This window comes from Propithecus coquereli, unplaced genomic scaffold, assembly GCF_000956105.1.
Source record: "Propithecus coquereli isolate 6110/MARCELLA unplaced genomic scaffold, Pcoq_1.0 Scaffold1, whole genome shotgun sequence".
In the NCBI taxonomy this organism is placed as follows: domain Eukaryota; kingdom Metazoa; phylum Chordata; class Mammalia; order Primates; family Indriidae; genus Propithecus; species Propithecus coquereli.
In genome coordinates this window covers 15512582-15535523 of record NW_012133857.1, presented here as the reverse complement: position 1 = coordinate 15535523, position 22942 = coordinate 15512582, and the positions used below count along the sequence as shown (strand labels likewise).

Sequence of the window (22942 nt, the reverse complement as noted above, 5' to 3'; positions counted from 1 at the left end):
CAAACCAGCAAAATCCCCAAAGCATCTTGCCTTATAATCATTCTCTCTGAAGGTGAAAGCCTTGAGGAGGAAGAGTGGGCGTTAAAGTTTGGTGAATGATTGAACTAAAGACAGCCTCCCAAGGGTCTGTCAATCACTGTAGCTTGCCCTCAGCTTTCTTCTCAAGGCCTCTGGCTGGGATGAGGCAGAGCCTCTTGCTCCTTTGGGGTATGGGCTTTGTTTATGTGTTTTCCTGATGATTCTGAGGATTTTGGTGATGGCTGTTTATCATACCGATTCTTTTTTAGCCTTTTAGTTGTTCTCTTAACTTAGTGTTATTCCATTCCATTAAAGAATTAATAAGGAAATGTACTTTTATTTTAAAACAATGTTTACTGTATAACTTTGCTGGGAGAGGTTAGAAGGATATTTGGTAAGGAAAAAAAAGAAAGCATCTCAATTCCTTATGGGTTGGGAATTATCTTTGAGACAGTAAACATTCATTCTAATAAGAAGCTTGTTAAAGCAATAATAGTTAAATTTTTTGAGAGTTTGCTATGATATAAACTTTTATATGCATTAATTGAATAATCAAGGTAACTTTGTGAAATAGTACTGTTGTTAACATTTGCATTTTACAGATGTGGACACTGAGGCATAAATTGGTTACTTAACATGGCCAAAGCCACACAGCAAGCAGGCTGAGTAGTTGTGACTCACAAGGAGCGGTCCGGATCTTGAGGCCACATTCTTCCTTACCAGGACTACCTAGTTACTTTTGTTTTGTTTTGTTTTGAGAGAGGGTCTCACTCTGTTGCCTGGGCTAGAGTACAGTGGTGTCATCATAGCTCACTGCAACCTCAAACTCCTGGGCTCAAGTGATCTCTCCCAATCTCAGCCTCCTGAGTAGCTGGGACTACAGGTACGCTCCACTGTGCCTGGCCCACTTAACCTTTTTTTTTCTTAAAGCAAGCTTATTTATTTATTTATGCAAATTTACGGAGTACATGTGCAATTTTGTTACTTTTGACTCGGTGTTGATCATTTATATACCTTAATTTTCTTCTATTTTGAGGTCTAAGTTAACTGCTTAAATTTTTCTATTAAACTTCCTGTACATTTGAAAGTTGTAGTCTAGATTCGTAACCTCTAAAATTTATGACCCCTAATTCCCTTCGCTGAGAAAACGTGGTTTCATGGGCATGTGAAGACTTAGACATATTTTTAATATTTTAATACATAGAATTTATTAGATACCTGCTGTTTGTATGGTGCTATATTTTATGTAAATTGTCATTTAGTCTTCACAACAGCCTTTCACCGTATTCCCTATTTACAAATAAGGAAACAGAGCTAATAAGTAATAAAATACACAATCTAAACTGGGTCTCATTGTTATGGCTAGACTTGTCTGTTATCTAACTAGTTGTCATTCCCCAGCATGTGAGTTTTGTTTTTCACGGTTCAGAGAAACATTTTTGTTCAACTGATGAAAACAAAAAGTACAAAGTCAAAGATGTGAGTTCTCCTCTAAGCACTTCTACTGGTTTTTTCTGAACTATGCTAAACTTTGGGTAGAACAAATTTAGTTATACTCAGTATTTATCTTCAGTTAATTTTTCATCCTCAAGAGAATAATCTGCTTTTAATGAAATATAATTGGCATTTATGTTGTTTCTTAACAGTTTCTGTGTCAGAGAATTTGTAGATGAAATATCACATCTAAGGCAACAAGGAATTTATTGGGGGGAGAAAGCATGGACTGTCAGACGAAGGTTTGTTTGGGTCCAATATGATGATTTTTTCCTGGCATGTGTATGTATACTTGGTATCTCATTTACTTGACCTGTCTTTCTGGTTTCTTTTTAATTGTGGTTATTAGGGAATTTTCAAATCTTCCCTCTTCCTCTTCTTCCCTCCCAGTAGTCTTTTTTTTTGGGGGGGGGGGCTGCATATACTGAGATAAGCACATAGGTAGCTATTCGTGAGGTAAAGACAAGTAATTTTATAGGCCTGCTTAGAACTTTTGGGTCTTTTTGGTTTGTGGTCAGTTCCTTGACCTTGAGCTAACTAAGAGCTTCAAAAACATTTGGAGGCCCTTATTTTAGGTTTCTGTTTTATTCGTCAGTAGCTGAGGTCTAAATTATGTTAGTATCCCTGATTAGTGTCTCTATTATCCCTTTTAAGTATTAAACTGCTGTATTGCTACACTCCCTTGTTGCTTATGTAAATTAAATTAAGTGCCTGAGAGTTTTAGGCCATCATACCAGATATCAAAATTAGTCATACGAACTATTCTTTTTTTTTTTTTTTTTTTTGAGACAGAGTCTCACTGTGTTGCCCGGGCTAGAGTGCCGTGGCGTCATCCTAGCTCACAGCAACCTCAAACTCCTGGGCTCAAGCGATCCTCCTGCCTCAGCCTCCTGAGTAGCTGGGACTACAGGCATGCACCACCATGCCCGGCTAATTTTTTCTATATATTTTTAGTTGTCTGATTAATTTCTTTCTATTTTTAGTAGAGACGGGGTCTCGCTCTTGCTCAGGCTGGTTTCGAACTCTTGAGCTCAAACAATCCGCCCGCCTCGGCCTCCCAGAGTGCTAGGATTACAGGCGTGAGCCACCGTGCCCGGCCATATGATCTATTCTTGATCATAGTAATTGGAGGGAGAATAGAAGAAGGATAACCCATGAATATTTCAAAATGTTCATTATTTCATTTCCCAACTCTACTTTCCCTTTTTACCCTTCACAATAGTTTCCTTTTTTTTTTTTGCCAGATATCACATTTTGAATTTTGATTTAAATCTTCATTGACTACTTCTCTGTATTTAGTGTACTCTTTAGACATATTCCTTAGCAAAATTAATACTAAAGGAGCACTTTCCCTTTCAATGTGGGTATTTTTTTTTGGTTGAAAAATCGGAAATTATTCAATTTGCTTGTAATAAGTACGATTGCCTGCCAATACTTTCTACATTAAATATTCTCTGGTGTCAAAAAATACATATATTTAGATATATAGCAAAAACTCTTTGATCTAGGAGGTACAATATATAAAATTATCTGAATATTAGTTTAAATGCAGCTATTCTACAACTAATAAATGGTTAGCTACCAAAGTTTTAGTTCAGTAATCATTTGAATTTATAATTCATTAATTTTTTTTTTTGAGACAGAGTCTCACTGTGTTGCCCGGGCTAGAGTGCCGTGGCGTCATCCTAGCTCACAGCAACCTCAAACTCCTGGGCTCAAGCGATCCTCCTGCCTCAGCCTCCTGAGTAGCTGGGACTACAGGCATGCACCACCATGCCCGGCTAATTTTTTCTATATATTTTTAGTTGTCTGATTAATTTCTTTCTATTTTTAGTAGAGACGGGGTCTCGCTCTTGCTCAGGCTGGTTTCGAACTCCTGAGCTCAAACAATCTGCCCGCCTCGGCCTCCCAGAGAGCTAGGATTACAGGCGTGAGCCACTGCGCCCGGCCCTATAATTCATTAATTAAACAAGTATTTATTGAGTACCAGCTATATTTTAGGAGCAGGAATTTTGGTTTATTTGTTCATTACTCTACCACAGTGCCCAGCTCAGGACCTGGCACGTAATAGGAATTCAGTATATATTAGTCAAATGAAGCAATGAATATGCTTATGGAGTTCACATTCTAATATGTATACCCACATCTAGTACTGCAAGGACCCTGCAAGAAGTAGAATGTATAGGCAGTACACATTTTGATGTGATATGTTTGCTGACCTGAGTTGTGAGAATTACCACTGTCAAGATAAACTCATAACATGCTGAAATAAAAATTAAAAAAAAAAAAAAAAGATAAACACTGTTGATATTGGAAAGACTCAAGAGGCTGGGTGAGGTGGCTCATGCCTGTAATCAATCCTAGCACTGTGGGAGGCCGAGAAGGGAAGATTGCTTGAGTTGGAGACCAGCCTGAGCGAGAGCCAGACCATCTCTACTAAATATAGAAAAATTAGCCAGAGATGGTGGCGCACGCCTGTAGTCCCAGCTACTCAGGAGGCTGAGGCAAGAGGATCGCTTGAGCCCAGGAGTTAGAGGTTGCTGTGAGCTCTGATGATGCCACTGCACTCTAGCTGGGGTAATAGAGTGAGACACTGACTCAAAAAGAAAAAAAAAAAGACTCAAGACATTTTGATACTATCTTGCCTCTCTTATTAGGAATGGACATACATTTCCCAGAAGCTCCCCAGTAAACTTTATCTTAGTGCTTTTTAGCCAGGGCTGGGTCACATGGCCCCAAGGAAGGCTCAGAACATAATTATCTGACAAACAGGAGTGAGATTGGTTGAGCGTGATCCGTTAGGTAGAACTTTGCCACCCTGAACCAATGTAGGGTTTGGTGGCAAAGAGGAAGAGGTGTGGAAGGAATGACTGATTAGGCTACTAGTAATGATCATTACAGAATTGAAGAGAATTGAGTCTGGACTGGGCTTAACTTTGTACATTGCTGTGAAGAAAGTAGTTTCTAAGTATAAATACTAGTAAGGTGGGAATTTTAACCTATTTGAGAGCAAACCTTAATGTTAATACTTTAAGCAAAAATCTCATAAATGGTCTTCTTTGGAAACACTTCATTACAAATTATTTCATTTAATTACTCCCTCATTTTCTCATATGAGAAACTAAGGAAACAAGCATCTCTATCTAATTCAGTTTAAATTTCTTTTTATAATATTAAAAATTGCATGTAAGGCATGCTCAATAAATGCCAATAAATGGAAAAAATAAATGATACAGAAGCTGCTGAAAAATAAAAAAATTATTTCATTTAAAGAATAAGAACACTAAGTTTCTTTTTACAAGTATTTATTAATTCAGGAGTTTTCATTTTAGTTAGGCTTTTATCCTTTAATATGAATTAATCTAGTTTAAGAACCTACTAGAATAACATTTTAGAAGAAGTCTATAGATGGCAACACCTAGTGCCTCCAGACTCCCAATTGCTCATCATTCTAGTAGAACAGTAATGGAACTTTGAAGATAGATAGATAGATAGATAGATAAAACAACTAGAGTGTAAATCATCTAGGGCCATCATTTTATATTATATTAATAGTACAAGAAATACCTCGTGATCATCCTTGTATTCCTGAGCTCCAAGAAAAGCCTAGAAAGGCTAAAGGAACTCAGGCTCTGAAATGAGCCCAGGGTTCACATGCTGCCATTGCTGTTCCCTAACTATAGTCATGCACCGCATAACGTTGTTTTGGTCAACGTTGGACTGCATATATGATGGTGGTCCCATAAGATTATAAATGGAGCTGAAAAATTCTTATTCCTAGTGATGTTGGAGCCGTCCTAACATCATAGCACAATACATTACTCACATGTTTATGGTGATGCTGGTATAAACAAACCTGCTGCGCTGCCAGTCACTTAAAAGTATAGCATATTCAGTTATGTACAGTACACAATTGTTGCTAATAATAATAAATGAATACGTTACTCGTTGACATATTTACTATACTATACTTTTTCTCATTGTTTTAGAGTGTACTCCTTCTACTTACAAAAAAAAAAGTTCACTGTAAAACAGCCTCAGGCAGGTCTTTCAGGAGGTATTCCAGAAAGCTTTGTTGTAGGAGATGACAGCTCCATGCGTGTTATTGCCCCTGAATACTTTCCAGTAGGCAAGATTTGGAGGTGGAAGACATGATATTGATGATACTGACCCTGTGGAGGCCTAGGGGCCTAGGATAATGTGCGTATTTATGTTTCAGTTTTTAACAAAAAAGTTTAAAAAGAAAGAAAATATTTTTATACAGCTGTACAGTGCATTTTAAGCTAAGTGTTATTTAAAAAGAGTCAAAAAGTTAAAATACAAAGTTTATAAAGTAAAAAAGTTACAGTAAGCTAAGGCTAATTCATTATTGAAGAAAAGTATTTTTAAAATAAATTTAGTGTGGCCTAAGTGTACAGTGTTTATAAGGTCTACAGTAGTGTACAGTAATGTCCTAGACTTTCACATTCCCTCACCACTCACTGACTCACTCAGAGCAACTTCCAGTCCTGCAAGCTCCATTCATGGTGATTACGCTGTACAAGTGTACCATTTTTTATCTTTTATGTCATATTTTTACTGTACCTTTTGTATGTTTAAATACACGAATACTTACCATTTGTTACTGTTGCCTACAGTTTCATAATCTATGAGTAATAGGCTGTACCATACAGCTAAGGTGTGTAGTAAGTTGTACCATCTAGGATGTGTAAGTACCCTCTGATGTTCACACAGTGATGAAATTGCCTAACAGTGCATTTCTCAGCACGTATCCTCGGCGTTAAGCAATGCACGACTGTATATGAACTGACAGGTTCTTTAACTTTTCCTCATCTGTAAAGTGGGGGTTATCATTATATGGATTAAGCAGAATTGGATTAAATAAGCTATTAAATATAGTGAACACTTACATTAAGCTTACCATGTGTTGGGCAGTATTCTGTGTGCTTAATTATTTGGTATATAACACATGAAAAATGCCAGGCACATATGTACTAGGTACTCAAATATTCTTTCCTTTTTTCTTGATGAGTGGTTAACAAGCATTTGTTAGGTTGGAATGAAGTTTCTGATCTGTGACTTGACACGAAAGAGCTGAGAGATAGCAACCATGAAATTACAGAATAGTTTCAAGGCTTTTCATAACTCAGCATAGTCTTGTCCTGTAATCCTTTTATAATACTATTGAAATTAGTACATTTTGGCAGTGTTTATGTTGGTGAATCAAATACTTCCTCATTTAATCAGAACAAAGCCATAATTGACTGTTTTGACATGTGCTCATGTTACTGGCTCCTGTAACTAAAGCCTTTAATCAATGAAAAATCTGATCATATTTGAACTCTGAGATGTACCATTCTTTCAGCTTACAAGATAATATGAGGATAAAGAAATAATTTTCAAATGCTTCTGTCGTATTGTGGGACAGTGAAGGATAATTTCAAAACCATAATTTAGGTAATCTTGGTATCTGGCATTGAGTAGGTACTTAATATCTTGGTGCTGATTAGTAACTGCTGAAGAAACAGGGCTATGAAGTGGTCATACTTAGCAGCTGTGGACCAGGGCTTTATAAATTGGTCACCATGAGATTTCCAGCCTTATTATGGTATAAATCAGTTTTTAAAAATTATTTATGCTTGGAACTTTTGAAAAAGCTGTGTTAAAGCTTAAACGTTGATATTGAAGTGCTTTTACTGGAAAATTTCTGAGTGTTGAAATTGGGGTTTTAAAAAATAAGACAGCATAAATTACTGAATTGGTATGGGGAAATGCCTTCAAGGTTGATTAGTGAACACAGAGAAGGTGAAATGAAGGTGGGATTGAAACTGACAGGAAAGGTTCCCAGGATGTAAAAACAGGATTGACCCCATTCTAGCTGTCTTGAGTTTTTATTATGCTCAGATGAAGCATAGCATATGAAAATAGCTTATAAATGGGAAACAATACACAGATAAAGGGTGTAATAATTATGCTTCTGTTAATTGAAAAACATTTTCCTGAAAACTCAAAGAGCAAACTTTAGTAGTGAGGAAAGTAATCATATTGCCCTATTTTGCATTTGAAGCTCATGATTTTTCTTCCTCAAAGTTCTCCTCCTTCAGACTTGTCTTTTTTCATAAATGGTAATTCCATCCTTCCAGTTACTTAGGCCAGAAACTCCCAGTCAGCCCAGACACTGCTCTTTCTCCCACATGCCACATCCCTCTTCCACCCCTCTCAGCATTTTAACTGCTCCCATCCTGGGCCTAGCCACCAACACCTTTCGCCTGGATTATTCCAAGGTCTTTTTAATTGGTCTTCCTGTTTCTGCTCTTCTTCACTGATAGTCTATTCTCAACATAGCTTCAGTGTGATCCTTTTAAAAGATAGATCAAATTATGTCCCTCATCTGCTCAAAATCCTTCAATGGCTTCCTAAAAGCCAAAATATTCACAGCAGCCTACAATTTCATATATAATACGGCTCCCTGGTACTTTCCTGAGTTCATCTCCTAGCATCTCTGCCTTGATCATTTTGCTCCAACCACAATAGCCTGGAACATGCCACATAAGCTCCCACTTAGGGTCTTTGCACTTTCTGTTCTTTCTTTCTTGAATGTTCTTCCGCAGGTTCTTCCATATCATTCACTTGCTCATTTGTCTCCCATGTTGGCTCATGTTACCTCATCACTAAGAACTGATTACCCCGTTGAAAGTAGTACTCCCTGTCTTCCTTCCTTGTTCAGTTTTCCCCCTAACATTTGTTTTCATTCAACATACTACAGTTGACACTTGAACGAAGCAAGAGTTAGAAGCACTGATCCCCCACATAGTTGACTTTTGACACCCCCAAAACTCAACTACTAATAATAGCCTACTGTTGACCAGAAGCCTTACCAATAACATAAACAGTTGATTAACACATATTTTATGTTTTATATACACACACACAGAGACACACAGACTTTTTTTGTTTGGATACAGAGTCTCACTCTGTTGCTTAGGCCGAAGTGCGGTGGCACAATCATAGTTCATTGCAGCCTTGAACTCCTGGACTCAAACGGTCCTCCGTCCTCAGCCTCCTGAGTAGCTAGGACTATAGGTGCTCGCCACTACAGCCGGGAAATTAAAAAAAAATTTTTTTTTAAGAGATGGGGTCTTGCTATGTTGCCCAGGCTAGTCTCAAACTCCTGGCCTCAAGTGATCCTCTTGCCTCAGCCTCTGAAAGTGCTGGGATTACAGGCGTGAGCCACCTCTCTCAGCCCTGTTATATACTGCATTCTCACAATAAAGTAAGCTAGAGAAAAGAAAATACTATTAAGAAAACCATGAGGACAAGAAAATATATTTATTATTCATTAAGTGGAAGTGGATCATCATAAAGGCCTTCATCCTTGTCGTCTTTGTGTTGAGTAGGCTCAGGGAGGGAGGAGGAAGAAAAGGGTTTGGTCTTGCTGTGTTGGAGGTGGCAGAAGTAGAAGAGGTGGAGGAGGTGGAAGGGGAAGCAGGAGAGGCAGGTAAGCTTGGTGTAACTTCATGGAAATACATTGTAATTTTTGTTTGCATATTTGGTTTTTTATTTCTCTAAAAATGTTTCTATGTGGGACCAATCCTTTCACTGTTTGCTTTAGTTTGCTTTAGTTTCAGTGCCTGTGTCATAGAACGTTCCATGTTGTGAAAGAAGTCAAAAGCAGTCTTGAATAATTGGAACCCTTCTGCCAGACTGTATAATGTCAGTTTGTTTTCTGATTCTTCTACATCTTCTTTCTTGTTGTCTGGCACTGGTTTGGAAGCACTCATCTCCATCAAGTTGTCTTCTGTTAATTCTTGTCGTGTGGTGTCTATTAGCTCTTGAATTTCTCCAAGATCCTTATCCTGAAACCCTTTACTCTCCCCACCCTTTTTTTTTTTTTTTCCATATCCACCATGTCATGATTTTCTTGATTGATTCTGTTGTAAATCCTGTGAAGTCATGCACAACACGTGGACCCAGTTTTCTCCAGCAATAATTTATTGTTTCGGGCTTGATGATTTTCATGGCTTTTAAAAATAACAACAGTGGTATCTTCGATGGTGTAATTCTTTCCACACTTTCATGATGTTCTCTCTATTAGGGTTCTTTTCCATAGCATTGACAATCTTTTCCATAGAGTACCATGTGTAATGAGCTTTAAAGGTCCTTATGACCTCCTGATCTAGAGATTAAATTAAGAAATGTTGTGTTTGGGGACAAGTAGACCACTTTGACACCTTTGGTGTTGAACTCATGGGATTCTGGGTGGCCAGGGGCATTGTCCAATATGAAAAGAACTTTAAAAGGCAGTCCCTTACTGGCAAGGTGCTTCCTGACTTGAGGGACAAAGCATTGATGGATCCAATCCAGAAAAAGGGTTCTCATTGTCCAGGCCTTCTTGTACAAGCGAAAGACTGGTAGCTTTTGCCTTCAAGGCTTGGAGTTAGCTTTATATTAATAGATAAGGGCAGTCCTGGTCATAAACCCAGCAGCATTTGTACAAACAGTGGACTTAGCCTGTCTTTTCCTGCCTTAAATCTTGGTGCTCACTTCTCTTCCTTACTAGTAAATGTCCTTTGTGACGTTTTTTTCTAGAATAGGGCACTTTTGCCTGCATTAAAAAACCTGTTCAAGCAGATACCCTTTCTCCTCAATGATTTTCTTAATGGCGTCTGAGAACTCATATATTGCCTCTTGGTTGGCAGAAGCTGCTTCTCCTGTTATCTTGACATTTTTAAAGCCAAACCTCTTGCTAAAATTATCAGACCATCCTTTGCTGGCATTAAATTCTACAGCTTTAGATCCTTCACCTTCCTTTTGCTTTAAGTTGTCATGTAATGACTTTGCTTTTTCTTGAATCATATTAGAGTCTGTAAGTATGCGTTTCTTACAGCAATCGTGCACCCACATAAAATCTGCATTTTCATTATGAGATAAAGGGTATTTTGCAAAAGGTGCAAGGTTTTTGCACCTGCTGGTGTGGCTGCAGCAATGGCTTCACGAATTTTTATGATGGTTCTTACGCTGGATTCGTTTATCTTGAAATTACGGGCAACTGCTGCTGCAGATCTCAATCTACCATACATATCAAGCAGTTCAGCTTTTTCTTGTAATGTGATGACTTTTCTCTGCTTATTGGGAGCACTTCCAGCATCACTGGTGGCACTCTGTATGGGTCCCATGGTGGTATTCAAGCTTTACGGTATTATACTAAACATGATGAAAAATACGTGAGAACTGCTCGAGATCGCTTTTTACTGTGATATGCAGTTTGCTGGAGAGATGAACTGTTCACTTGGAGATAATTAGCCTCACATGGGGTTTTAATGGACACTCACCACACTCGAGCTCACTGCAACAGGAGGTGGCTGTGAAATTATTATAGTAGTACAGAATGTACCGCAGTTAATTTTATGCAGCTAATACTGCCTCTTTATATTTGTTTACATTTCTCTTGACTGAGAAGGGCACCTTGTACAGTCTGTGTGTGTTTAAGTTTTGATAAATTTTAACCTTTCATAATGGATTTGTGTATGTTTTATGGTAATAAATGATGAAATAGCCTAGTATCTACATATATTTTATGCATTCATGACATACCTAATTTTTTCTTAAGTTTTTCAATATTTCTAGGCTATGCAGTTTGTCTGCAAGTTTTTTCAAATTGTTGCAAATCTCCAAAAATTTTTCCAAAATATTTGTTGAAAAAATTTGCATATAAGTAGACCTGTGCAGTTCAAATCCATGTTGTTCAAGGCTCAACTGTATATATTTATTTATTGTCTGTCTACCCACACTAGATTATGAGAGCCATGAGGGCAGACTTTAAAATAATTTGTTCACCTAGGATAGGGTACAGCAGATCATATGTGCTCAGTAAGTATCTATTGATTGAAAAAGAATTCCATGGAAGTTCATAGTATTACTGCTATTGATTCATAGAGCCTTTTAAAAATAAAATAACTATTGTTAGCTTGTAAGATAAATTCTAGAGAATGGTAGTACTAATTTAAATACTTTGTTACTAATGGTGGGAAGAACCACATTATAGTTCACATCCTCCCTTGTAGTTAGGTAGGGTCATGCAGCTGAATTTTCTTTCATGGAACATAGATGAAAGGGATGTGCCACTTTCAGGCCTGGCCCATGAAAACCTCCCATGAGTGATCCCCTCCTACATTGGACAATTTGAGAAGCCTTTTGTTGAAGGTGGCAGAGCTATGTGATGAAAGACTCTTGGTTTCATGAATTACTGCACAATGGAGAGTTGTCTGCTGATTAGGAATACTCGTTGGGACTTTATCTGAGTGAGAAATAAATACCTGTTGGATTAAGCAACTAAAATTTTTCTGTTAAAGCATAGCATTACTTTAACTAATACAAACCAGTAACAGCCAAAGTATTTCCTTTTTCCTTCTGTTGCTTATCCTAATGGTAACTCAAATATTCTGTCTCTTTTTTTGTCATTGGTTTCTATATTTGAAATGAAAATAATGTTATTTAAAAGCATAGTTGGCTGGGTGTGGTGGCTCACACCTGTAATCCTAGCACTTTGGGTGGCTGAGGCCAGAGGATCGCTTGAGGCCAGGAGTTTGAGGCCAGCCTGGGCATTATCATGGGACCTCATCTCTATAAAAAATAGAAAAATTAGCCAGGCATGGTGATGCGCATCTATAGTCCCAGCTACTCAGGAGGCTGAGGCCAGAGGATGGTCAGCCCCTTTCTTTTTATGGCCGAATAATACTCCATTGTATTAGATACATCACATTTTATTTAGCTATTAATTATTTAATGGGCATTTGAGTTGTTTCTACCTTTTGGCTGTTGTGAATAATGCTGTTATAAACATTTGTGAACAAGTTTTTGTTTGGACATATGTTTTCATATGTCTTCATATATCTTGGGTGTATATATTGAGGAGTAGGATTACTGGGTCGTATGGGAACTCTGTATTTAACATTTTGAGGAATTGTCAAACTGTTTTCTAAAGTGGCTGCACCATTCTACATTCCCACCAACATTGCTCCTATGTTTTTATCATCATCAGAGTAGAGTCACCTGATAATTATAGTTCTTTAAGGGCTGTAGGTGGGCACTCACAAAGGGGACTGGAAATAGGGCAGGCAGTGTGAGGTTGACCTCTCTCTTGCCTCTTCTCCTCCTTCTTGCTCTTGCTTGCTTACTCGGTGCTGACTACCCTGGCCTCCTTGCTGTTCCTAGAACACAACTCACATGCTCTCACTTTAGGGCCTTTGTGCTGGCTTTTCCCTCTGCCTAGCGTGCTTTTTCCATCCATAGCTCCTTCAAATCTTTGTCCATACGTTGCCTTCTCCGTGAAGCCTCGCCTATCCATACCCTATTTAACTTTCCACCTACCCCATCACCCTACCCAGCTCTATCACCATATTTAGAAAAAGCACTATACTTTCTTTTTTTTTTTCCTAAGACAGAATCTCACTCTGTTGCCCGGGCTAGAGTGCCCTGGCATCAGCCTAGCTCACAGCAACCTCAAACTCCTCGGCTCAAGTGATTCTCCTGCCTCAGCCTCCTGAGTAGCTGGGACTACAGGCGTGTGCCACCACACCCAGCTAATTTTTCGTTTCTATTTTTAGTGGCCCAGCTAATTTTTTTTTTATTTTTAGTAGAGTTGTGGTCTCACTCTTGCTCAGGCTGGTCTCGAACTCCTGACCTCAAACGATCCTCCTTCCTCGGCCTCCCAGAGTGCCAGGATTACAGGCTTATACTTTCTTTCTCACACTGAAATATAAGTCTCATGAGGGCAGAGATTTTGGCCTGTTTTCCTCACTGATATATCTCTAATATTTCAATTAGGCCTAACACATAGTAGGTTTCCAGTAAGTAGTCAGTGAATGAATAAATAACTTTCCATGCCAATAAATGCATTATGTTTTTCTTAAAATGAAATTTTAAATCATAGAAGTAAACATACAAGTATGTTCTCATCATAAAAAATTTCCCCAATATAGATGAAGTAAAAATTCCTTTGTCTCCTGCCCCTGATCTCACTTTCCTAGAGGATAACCACTGTTAGTGATTTGGTTATATTCTTCCACATCATGTTAAAGGTATCAGTGTATATATATATATATATGTGTGTGTGTGTGTACCTATAGACATGTAATTTTGTTTCTAATTTTAATTGTTTTGTGTTTCATATAGGTAGGTGTGTTTTATATATATGAGTGTGTGTGGGTGTATGTGGGTATAAATCTACTGTCTACTGTCTATACCCAAACCTTTCATCATCTCAATGTAAACTCTATAGTCATTAAACTGTCATTAAACTTATTCTTTTTAACTCTCTTCTTATGAATGTGCCATAATTTATTGATTGATATTGAGGTTTCCAGTTTTTTCCTAGAACAGATATTGCTAACATTTTGCTCCTTATTTCCTTATTTTCTCTGGATATTTTTCTAAAATAGATATTGGAAGTGGAATTGGTGGGTTGTAGAGAATGCAAGTTAAAATTTCTCTTTAAAAGGGACTATAGGTGCACCACCACCCCTGGCTAATTTTTTCTATTTTTGGTAGACTGGGTCTTCCTCTTGCTCAGAGCTGGTCTTGAACGTCTGACCTGTGATCCTCTCGTGTGAGCCACCATGCTGGCCTGCCAATTGGAAGTTTTAAATGTTTATTTAGTCAAATGTATCCACTTTATGGCTTCCTTGTTTAAGGAAGTCTATGCTATCCCAAGGTTATATCCTTTTCACTTATATTTTCCTTTAATTTATTTTCTGTCTTGTTTTTCATGTTTTTCTCTTTTTGTTTTTTTGAGACAGAGTCTCACTCTGTCGCCCCAGGTTAGAGTGCAGTGGTGTCGTCGTAGCTCACTGCAACCTCAAACTCCTGGGCTCAAGCTGTCTTCCTGCCTCAGCCTTCCAAGTAGCTGACTATAGGTGTACCGCTACCCCTGGCTAATTTTTTCTATTTTTAGTAGACGGGGTCTCGCTGTTGCTCAGACTGGTCTTGAACTCCTGACCTCCACGGATCCTCCTGCCTTGGTCTCCTAGAGCCACCACACCTGGCTAATTTTTTCTATTTTTGGTAAAGATGGGATCTCACTCTTGCTCAGGCTGATCTCAAACTCCTGACCTCAAGCAGTCCTCCCACCTTGGCCTCCCAAAGTGCTAGGATTACAGGCATGTGAGCCACTGTGCTGGGCCTCTAACACAATTTTTGTTTTTTTTTGTCTTTTGTGCACTTTTTGATGGTTTATTTATTTTTAATTCAGAATATTATGGGGGTACAAATATTTAGGTTACATATATTGCCTTTGTCCTGCCCGAGTCAGAGCTACAAGCATGTCTGTCCCCCAGTTTTAATGGCCATATATGGTACATTGTATGTTTGTCCTATATTTTACTTAACAATTTCTCATTGTTGGTCCAAAATAATCTTTTAAAAATATTGGCTTCATGATTTGGTGTTTTTCCTTCTAATTTAGGTTATTCTCGAGTTCCAGGTTTTGTTTAAAACTTGTAGTAGTTTTATAAATTTTATTAGTACCAGTTTGTTCAACTTAGACAGATATGCCCTTTGTTGAGTTTACATAATCATGAAAAACTTAAGTTAGGGTTAGACTTAATTGAAATGCTATGAATGGCTAAGATTTGTCTATGTCTGTGAGCATTGCACCAAAACTTGACTTTATCAGACTGAATTTTTAAAAATTTCCCTAGTCAGACATGTAGCGATGGGTTAAAAACAATAAGAACAATAGCAGCAAACAACCTAATGAAATAATAGAAGATTTCTACCCCTAATAATCAAGTTACACTGTCATTTGACAGATGGAAGCGCAGTGTTTAGTTTAGGTAGTCAGTAGGATATGTAGTGAGGATTGACTATTGTGAAGAGTGAAAGGCCCACAGAAACCTGCACCTGTTGCGGAACAGAAAATATAGGGATGTGTAGGGTGACTCTATCACTAATTTTTACTGTAAAGGGCAGGGTTAACTTTGCAAATCTGAAAATGGAGCATCTGATTTGCTGAATTTTTGCAGTTACCATATTGAACAGCATACTTGAACTTATTGCTGGACTTAACAGCTATTGAGTTGAGGGATAGGTGTATAAAGGCAAACATTTCAGTAGGAATTTTTCTGTTAACTGTCTGGTAAATATTTATTGAATTAAAGCATTTTCTTCCAACCACCATACATATGAGCAGTCTTTAGAGCCACACTGAGTTCCTGTCCTTCCCTTTAAAAGTTATGTATGTCAGACATGCTAATTCATTTGGCGAGGATCCTTCCCACAGAAATCTCTCTTGCGTTATTATAACTTCCCCATGTCAAACTCTTACTCAGTGTTGATCTTAGCTTTGAAAACAAAGTGCATTAACATGAAGCTGGGTTAGTACTACTAGGCTTAGAGTGTGGACCACATGTGTGATCTAAAACAGAATAGAGGTCAGGTGCGGTGGCTCACGCCTGTAACCCTAGCACTCTGGGAGGCTGAGGTGGGCGGATCGTTTGAGCTCAGGAGCTTGAGACCAGCCTGAGCAAGAGCGAGACCCCATCTCTACTACAAATAGAAAGAAATTAGCTGGACAACTAAAAATATATAGAAAAAACTAGCCGGGTATGGTGGCACATGCCTGTAGTCCCAGCTACTCGGGAGGCTGAGGCAGTAAGATTGCTGGAGCCCAAGAGTTTGAGATTGCTGTGAGCTAGGCTGATGTCACAGCACTCTAGCCCAGGCAACAGAGTAAGACTCTGTCTCAAAATAGATAAAATAAATAAATAAATAAATAAAATAGGATAGAAGGGTAAAATTTTGTGTAACTATTTGTTGCTCAGATGACTTTTAGATCTTTTTAAAGATCAGTTAAAATTCCATGGTGGTTTTATTTACATTTATGTGTTACTAAAAATGAAATTGCAAATTCAGTTTGGTTTGTTTTCTGCCTAGGTTTAGTTTTAGTTTTTCGTATTTTACTTCAAAGCTTGTTTTGTCCAATTAGCTTTGCTTTTAAATTTTTATTTATATTTCTTAGAAGTGTTTAAAATTTCTTCTGGCTTCAGTAAGTTTTATTAGAACCCCCTACAAACATCTAGGCACCTATTTAATTTACTAAAATATTATATAAGATGAGCAAGGTCCAGATCACTTAGTTCATGAGAACTTGTTTAAATAAATAACTCTTAACGTGTTCTGGTCACTACAAGGGGAATGATAATACCAAAATCAATGATAAAATGAATGAAGATAGTAAAACAATTTAATATGAACAGGAAATAAATAAGTGAAAAGTGAATTATATTTTGATATACTAAGCCCTCGGATATTTTATTGTTTTTTTCTTCACATAAAAAGAGAGCAGGCTAGCAATAAAGAGAGAGAGCGCTAACTGATGTTCCACAGCAAGACTTTAGCTTATTTCTCATGATCCTATTAAGATGATGAACTCATTTGCTCATTGGCTAAAATCTAAGTGATGATGTAAGATTTAAAAAATGTCACAGCCTTAGTTTTTCACTACATAAGACTTGTATTTCTGCCACATCATGTCTTTTGGCTTTGAAGGTTCATTTGTTACTTTTATTATTATATATTTACATCATGTGACTCTCTGTACAAAATACTCTAGCATTTTGCAAAAGTTTATGAACATAAACAGTAGATGACATCTTTAAAGCCTAGTGAACCAACAGATATTTGTTTAGCATTGGCTTTGTTCCATCAAACCCATGTTAGAGTGTCAAGACTTCATGTGTAGAGATGATCCACTAAATTAATGCCATAGGGGCTGGGCTCAGTGGCTCATGCCTGTAATGCCAGCACTTTGGGAGGCTGAGGTAGGAGGATTGCTTGAGGCCAGGAAGTCAAGACCAGCCTGAGCAACATAATGAGACCCTGTCTCTACAGAGAGCAGAAAAATTAGCTGGATGTGGTAGCATGTGCCTGTAGTCCCAGCTATTGGAGAGGCTGAGGCAAGCGGATAGCTTGAGCCTAGGAGTTTGAAGTTGCAGTGAGCTTTGATGACGCCACTGCACTCTAGCCTAGGCAACAGAGTGAGATCGTGTCTTAAAAAATAAAGTAAAATACATAAATAAATAAGTAGATAAGTAAGTAAAGTAAGTGCCAAAGGAACTTGAACCGGTCAACATTGCATAACAGTTAACATTAACTCAGCATTTACTACATAGCCAGTTCTATGCTGAGTGCTGTTTATAGATTATTTTTCTTAATCCTCATAGCAGTCCTGTGAGGTAGGTACAGTACTGTTAATCTCTCTTTTACAAATTATACAGTTGGCACAAATTCATTTTTCAAAAGCACATGGCCAAGTAAACAGTGGACATGGGATTTTAAAAAGTTAATATACATAATATTGTCCTTTATTTGCGTATGTAGCCTTGTACATGTGTGTGGATTCAGGACCAGTCTATACTCCCAAGTTCTGTCATTCTTCTGCCTTCCTTGTCAACACCGGATATTTTTCGTTACAAAAATTTTACCAATCTGAAAGGTTAAAAAAAAAAAAAAAGTATGTAATTAAAAATGTTTGGCCGGGCGCGGTAGTTCACGCCTATAATGCTAGCACTTTGGGAAGCTGAGGCGGGATAATCAGTTGAGGCTAGGAGCTTGAAACCAGCCTGAGCAACAGCGAGACCCTGTCTCCAAAAAAATAAAATAGAAAAAATTAGCTGAGCGTGGTGGCACATACCCGTAGACCCAGGGACTCTGGTGGCTAAGGCAGCAGGATTGCTTGAGCCCTAGAGTTTGAGGTTGCTACGTGAGTTATGATGACGCTGCTCTACTGTCACCTGGGCAACAGACTAAGACTCTGTGTCCAAAAAAAAAAAAAAATTTGTTTTCTTTATTACTATTAAGATTGAGCACATTTTATGAGTATAAGCTCTGACTTTTTAAATGTGGTTAATTACATATTTTGCCCATTTTAATTTTTTTCCTTATTGAATTACAGGAACTTGTATATGGAAATTAACCTGTTATCTTTTATATGTTACAAATATTTTCACCCATCTCATTTGTCTCATTTAATTTATGTTGTCTTTTGCCATGTAGAAGTTTTACACTCTTCTGTTTTCTTTGCTGTCACTCCTTTATGATTTCTTTGTTTGGGTCCAGAGTGATCTCTTTGAAAACACAGATTTGATCATTTCCTTCTCGTGCTTAAAAAGTCCCACACAGTTGCTTCCGATGGAAAGGTAGGATAATGTAATACAGTGTTTGAGGACATAGAATATAGACATTTTGCTTGGTTCAAAACCTAGTTCTGTTACTTATTAGCTGTGGGCCCCCAGGCAAGTCAGGTAATTATTCTGTGCCTGTGTCCTTAGGATGATCATGGTCACTTTGTGGAGTTGTTTGGGCTCTTAAGTGGGTTAATATGTTTCCGTGCTTAGAATAGTGCCCAACATGTAGTAAAATCCTTAGTAATTATTAGCTCCTGTTATTCCTTCTCTTCCCACCCAATCTGTTCTGTACCAGTATTGGTTCACATGCTCCAGCCACAGTGGCCTTCACTTCCTTTCCACCTCAGAGCCTTCGTGTATGCTATTTCCTATGTCTGGATATTCTCTCTTTTATCCTCTGTTTTCATTACTCTTATTTCCCCTTTACTTTCAGCTTGAATATCATTTTCTCAGGGACACTGTCAGTGACCTCTCAGTTTAGGTTAGTTAGACCTGCCTTTAGGTTGTCATAGCACCTACCTAGTACTTTTCCTTCATAGCACTTTAAATAATTATTTTAAATTGTTGTCTTAATTTGTCTCTCCCCAGTTGAAAATAAGCTTCATGAAAGCAGAACTCATGCCTCTCTTGATTGCTTTACCCCTATCCCCTAAAATAGTGGATGGTCATGAGCTGGTGTTTGATAAATACATGGGGAGTGAATGAATTAGTAGGTGGAATCGTACAGTTTGAATGTTTTGGGCTTGGGATAGCAAAGTAAACTGAGGGAAGAGAGCACATTTAAATGTCACTCTCAAGTTTCTTTTCTTTCTTCCTCTCTTCCTCTCGCCCTCTCTTTCTTTCCTTCTTTCCTTTTTTTTTTTTTTTCTTTTCTTTCAACAGGGTCTTGCTCTTTTACCCAGACTAGAATGCAGTAGCACAATCATAGCTCACTCACTGTAACCTTGAATGCGTGGGCTGAAGTGATCCTCCTGCCTCAGCCTCTGGAGTAGCCAGGACTATATAGGCACCTGCCACCATACCTGGCTAATTTTTTAATTTTTTGTAGAGACAAGATCTCACAATGTTGCCCAGCTGGTCTTGAACTCCTGGCCTCAAGTAATCCTCCCACCTTGGCCTCCTAAAATGTGGAATTACAGGCATGTGCCATGTCACCTTACCTGAAGTTTCTATTCATTTGTTACTATCTGTGAAAGTGTGGGTTTCAGTGCTTATATTGTATGATAACGATTTGGGAAAACTGACAGTTATTGCAAATGGGACATCTGTAATTTTGACAATTATTAAAAATTCTCTATGCTCATTATGAAATAAAATTTTACAATCTGAAGAAGACCTTACTTCATTTTACAGGTAAAAATTGATATAATATGGTAATATATAATACTGCATAGTTATCAGTAGAGCTGGAATTAGAACCTAGGTATCCCTATTTCCCATTTGAAGCTGTTGTACTTTAGGTAGTTGATACCTTTTCAAAGAATATATTAAAATTTAAGCTAGCCTTTTCTAAATGATTAAAATTGTTTATGGGGAGGAGGGGACAAGGACAATATACGTAACCTAAACATTTGTACCCCCATAATATGCTGAAATAAAAAAATTTTCAAAAAAAAATTGTTTATGAGACTCAGTTACTAGGGACTCTAATACATACCCAAAACTTTTTGGGAGGTATAGAGTTGCAGAATATCACCCCCAAAATTGTGCTATTAAGTACCTAATCACACTTCTGTAGTTTTCTGTTGCCCTTGCAGTTAGTTTATGCTCTGCCTTCCTATAGCAGTTCCTTTCCCTCTTTCATTTATTCTTTTAATCTATTTGGCACATACTAAAATAATACCTTAGATTGTTTTATAGGTATGTAAAGGAAGAAAAAAAAGATTAATTCATGCTGCAACATGGATGAACCTTAAAAATATGCTAAGTGAAATAAACCAGACACAGAAGACCACATTGTATGATTCCATTTATGTGAAATGTCCGGGAAAGACAAACTCTCTAAAGATAGAAAGCAGGTTACTGGTTGCTTGGGCATAGGGATGGAATGGGGAGGAACTGCGAGGGGGCATGAGGTTTCTTTTGAGGGTGATAGAAATATTCTAAAATTCAATTATGGTGATGGTTATACAACTCTGTAAGTTTACTAAAAATTACTAATTTGTACACTTAAAATGAGAAATTTTGGTATGTGATTTGTATCCCAATAAAGAATAAATGAGTTCAGAGCTTATTTTGGAGGGTTTTTTTTTAAAGTTAATATAATCGTTGACTAATATAGTTGATATATTTGGTTCTGCATAATATTCTAGATAGATGAAATGGAAAACTAAATAAAGTAATATACTGTATCCTGACCCATAGTCATTGAGTAAGGAGGAACATTGAAAGCTGACCCTTCTCTCCCAGGAAACCATTAGGAATTGAAATTTTTGTGGATAAGAATTATGGTAAGTATAGTAATCTTAAGTTTAAAGGGTAATGATGCACGTATATGTTAATTTATTGTGATTTTTTTTAGGTTCCTTATCAAGATCTTGATAGCACTTACTCTACACACACACAGGTACACACACACATGCATGGACAGAATTTTCAAAATTAGTAAAGGTAAGTCAGATATAGTGTGTGCACCAGGTGTAGTGTGTACACCTGTAGTCCCTCCTGTACTCAGGAGACTGAGGCAGGAGTGTTGAGGCCAGCCTGGGCAACACAGTTAAAACCCCCATCTCTTAAAAAGAAATTAGAAATGATGTCAGTTTTTTCCTTGTATCCCATCTAGTCTGTCTGTTTTTGTTTTATCACATCTCTTGACTCAGCCAAGTGCCATCTTTTATGAGTAAACATTCTTGCACTTCAGGCTGTTGATGTATTCTTTTTGATTTTTCAGCACTTTCATTTGGATCCTTGGATGCCCATTGAACAGATACTTGAAACCTGCAAGTAATCTTCAGATCGTAGCAGAACCATAGTCCTTTCCTTTGTACTGGGAGGAGATAGCCCATATGCTGTGGATATGAACGGGGAGCAGCAGCTTGATGCAGGTATTGGTCCTACTGAGCAGAATTTATTCTCTAGAGTACAGAATGATATTACTTGCCTGTGTTATTAATATATCATCTGAGTTATCCTTCTACCACTGAACTGGAAGCTCTTTGAAGTCATGAGTTGTTTTTCATTGCCATCTCCTGCACCTAGCAGAGAACTTGGTGCTAGGGGCTCATAATAATGTTTGCTGAAAAAAATAAATAATGATATGAACAGACTTTAACATTTAAATTTTGATAGTTACTTTCTAATTATTTTGAAATAATTATGGATTCAAAGAAAGTTGCAAAGATGGTACTTACTAACAGGTCCCATATTCCCTTCACCAAGTTTCTCCCATTAGTTACATCTCATATAATTATTATACAGTAGAAAATCCAGGAAATCGATATTGGTATAAAGTGTGTGTAGTTCTGCCATTTTATCACATGTGTAGATTCCTGTAACCACCACCTCAGTCAAAATAGAGAACTATTCCATCACTACAAAGAGCTTCTACACCTGTCTCTCTTTTGTTACCTTCCCTAACCCCAGGAAACAATTAGTCTGTTCTGTCTCTCTCTGTAGTTTTGTCATTTGAAGAATTTTACATAAATACAGTCACACAGTATATGACTTTTTGATACTGGGTTTTTTCACTCAAAATAATGCCCTTGAGATCCATCCAAGTTCTTGCGTATATTGATAGTTTGTTCCTTTTTATTGCTGAGTGGTATTCCGTGGATATATTACAGTTTGCTTAACCATTGACCTGTTGTAGTACATTTTGGTTATCTCCATCTCCTGTTTTTGGCTATTATATTATAAGTAAGCTGCTATGACCAATTGTGTACTAATATTTTATTTTTGTGGGATAAGTGCCCAGGAGCATGAGTGCTAGATCATATTCATATTCAGTAAAGAAACTGGAAAGTTACTTTCCAGAGTGGCTGTACCATTTTACATTCTCACCAACAATGTATGAAAGATCTAGTTTCTCCACATCCTCACTCTCATTTGGTATTGTCATTATTTTTATTTAAGCCATTCTGATAGGGGTGTAGTGACAACTCATCATGGCCTTAATTTGCATTTCCCTGATGGCTAGTGATGTTTAATATCTTTACATATGCTTACTTGGCATTTGTACATCCTCCTTGATGAAATACCTCTTCATGTCTTTGGCTCATTATTAATTGGTTTATTTTTAATTAATATAG

General features: G+C 37.5%; 1 protein-coding gene across 1 annotated transcript in view; it reads left to right on the top strand.

Annotated features, from left to right (window-relative positions):
• Positions 1-22942, top strand: part of SFMBT1 (Scm-like with four mbt domains 1) — a 134526-nt gene that overhangs the window by 52701 nt on the left and 58883 nt on the right. The window contains exon 2 of the mRNA XM_012640198.1: positions 21586-21739. Coding sequence (XP_012495652.1) covers positions 21712-21739 — 28 coding nt within the window. The 5' untranslated portion in view covers positions 21586-21711. The remainder of the gene's footprint in view (positions 1-21585; positions 21740-22942) is intronic.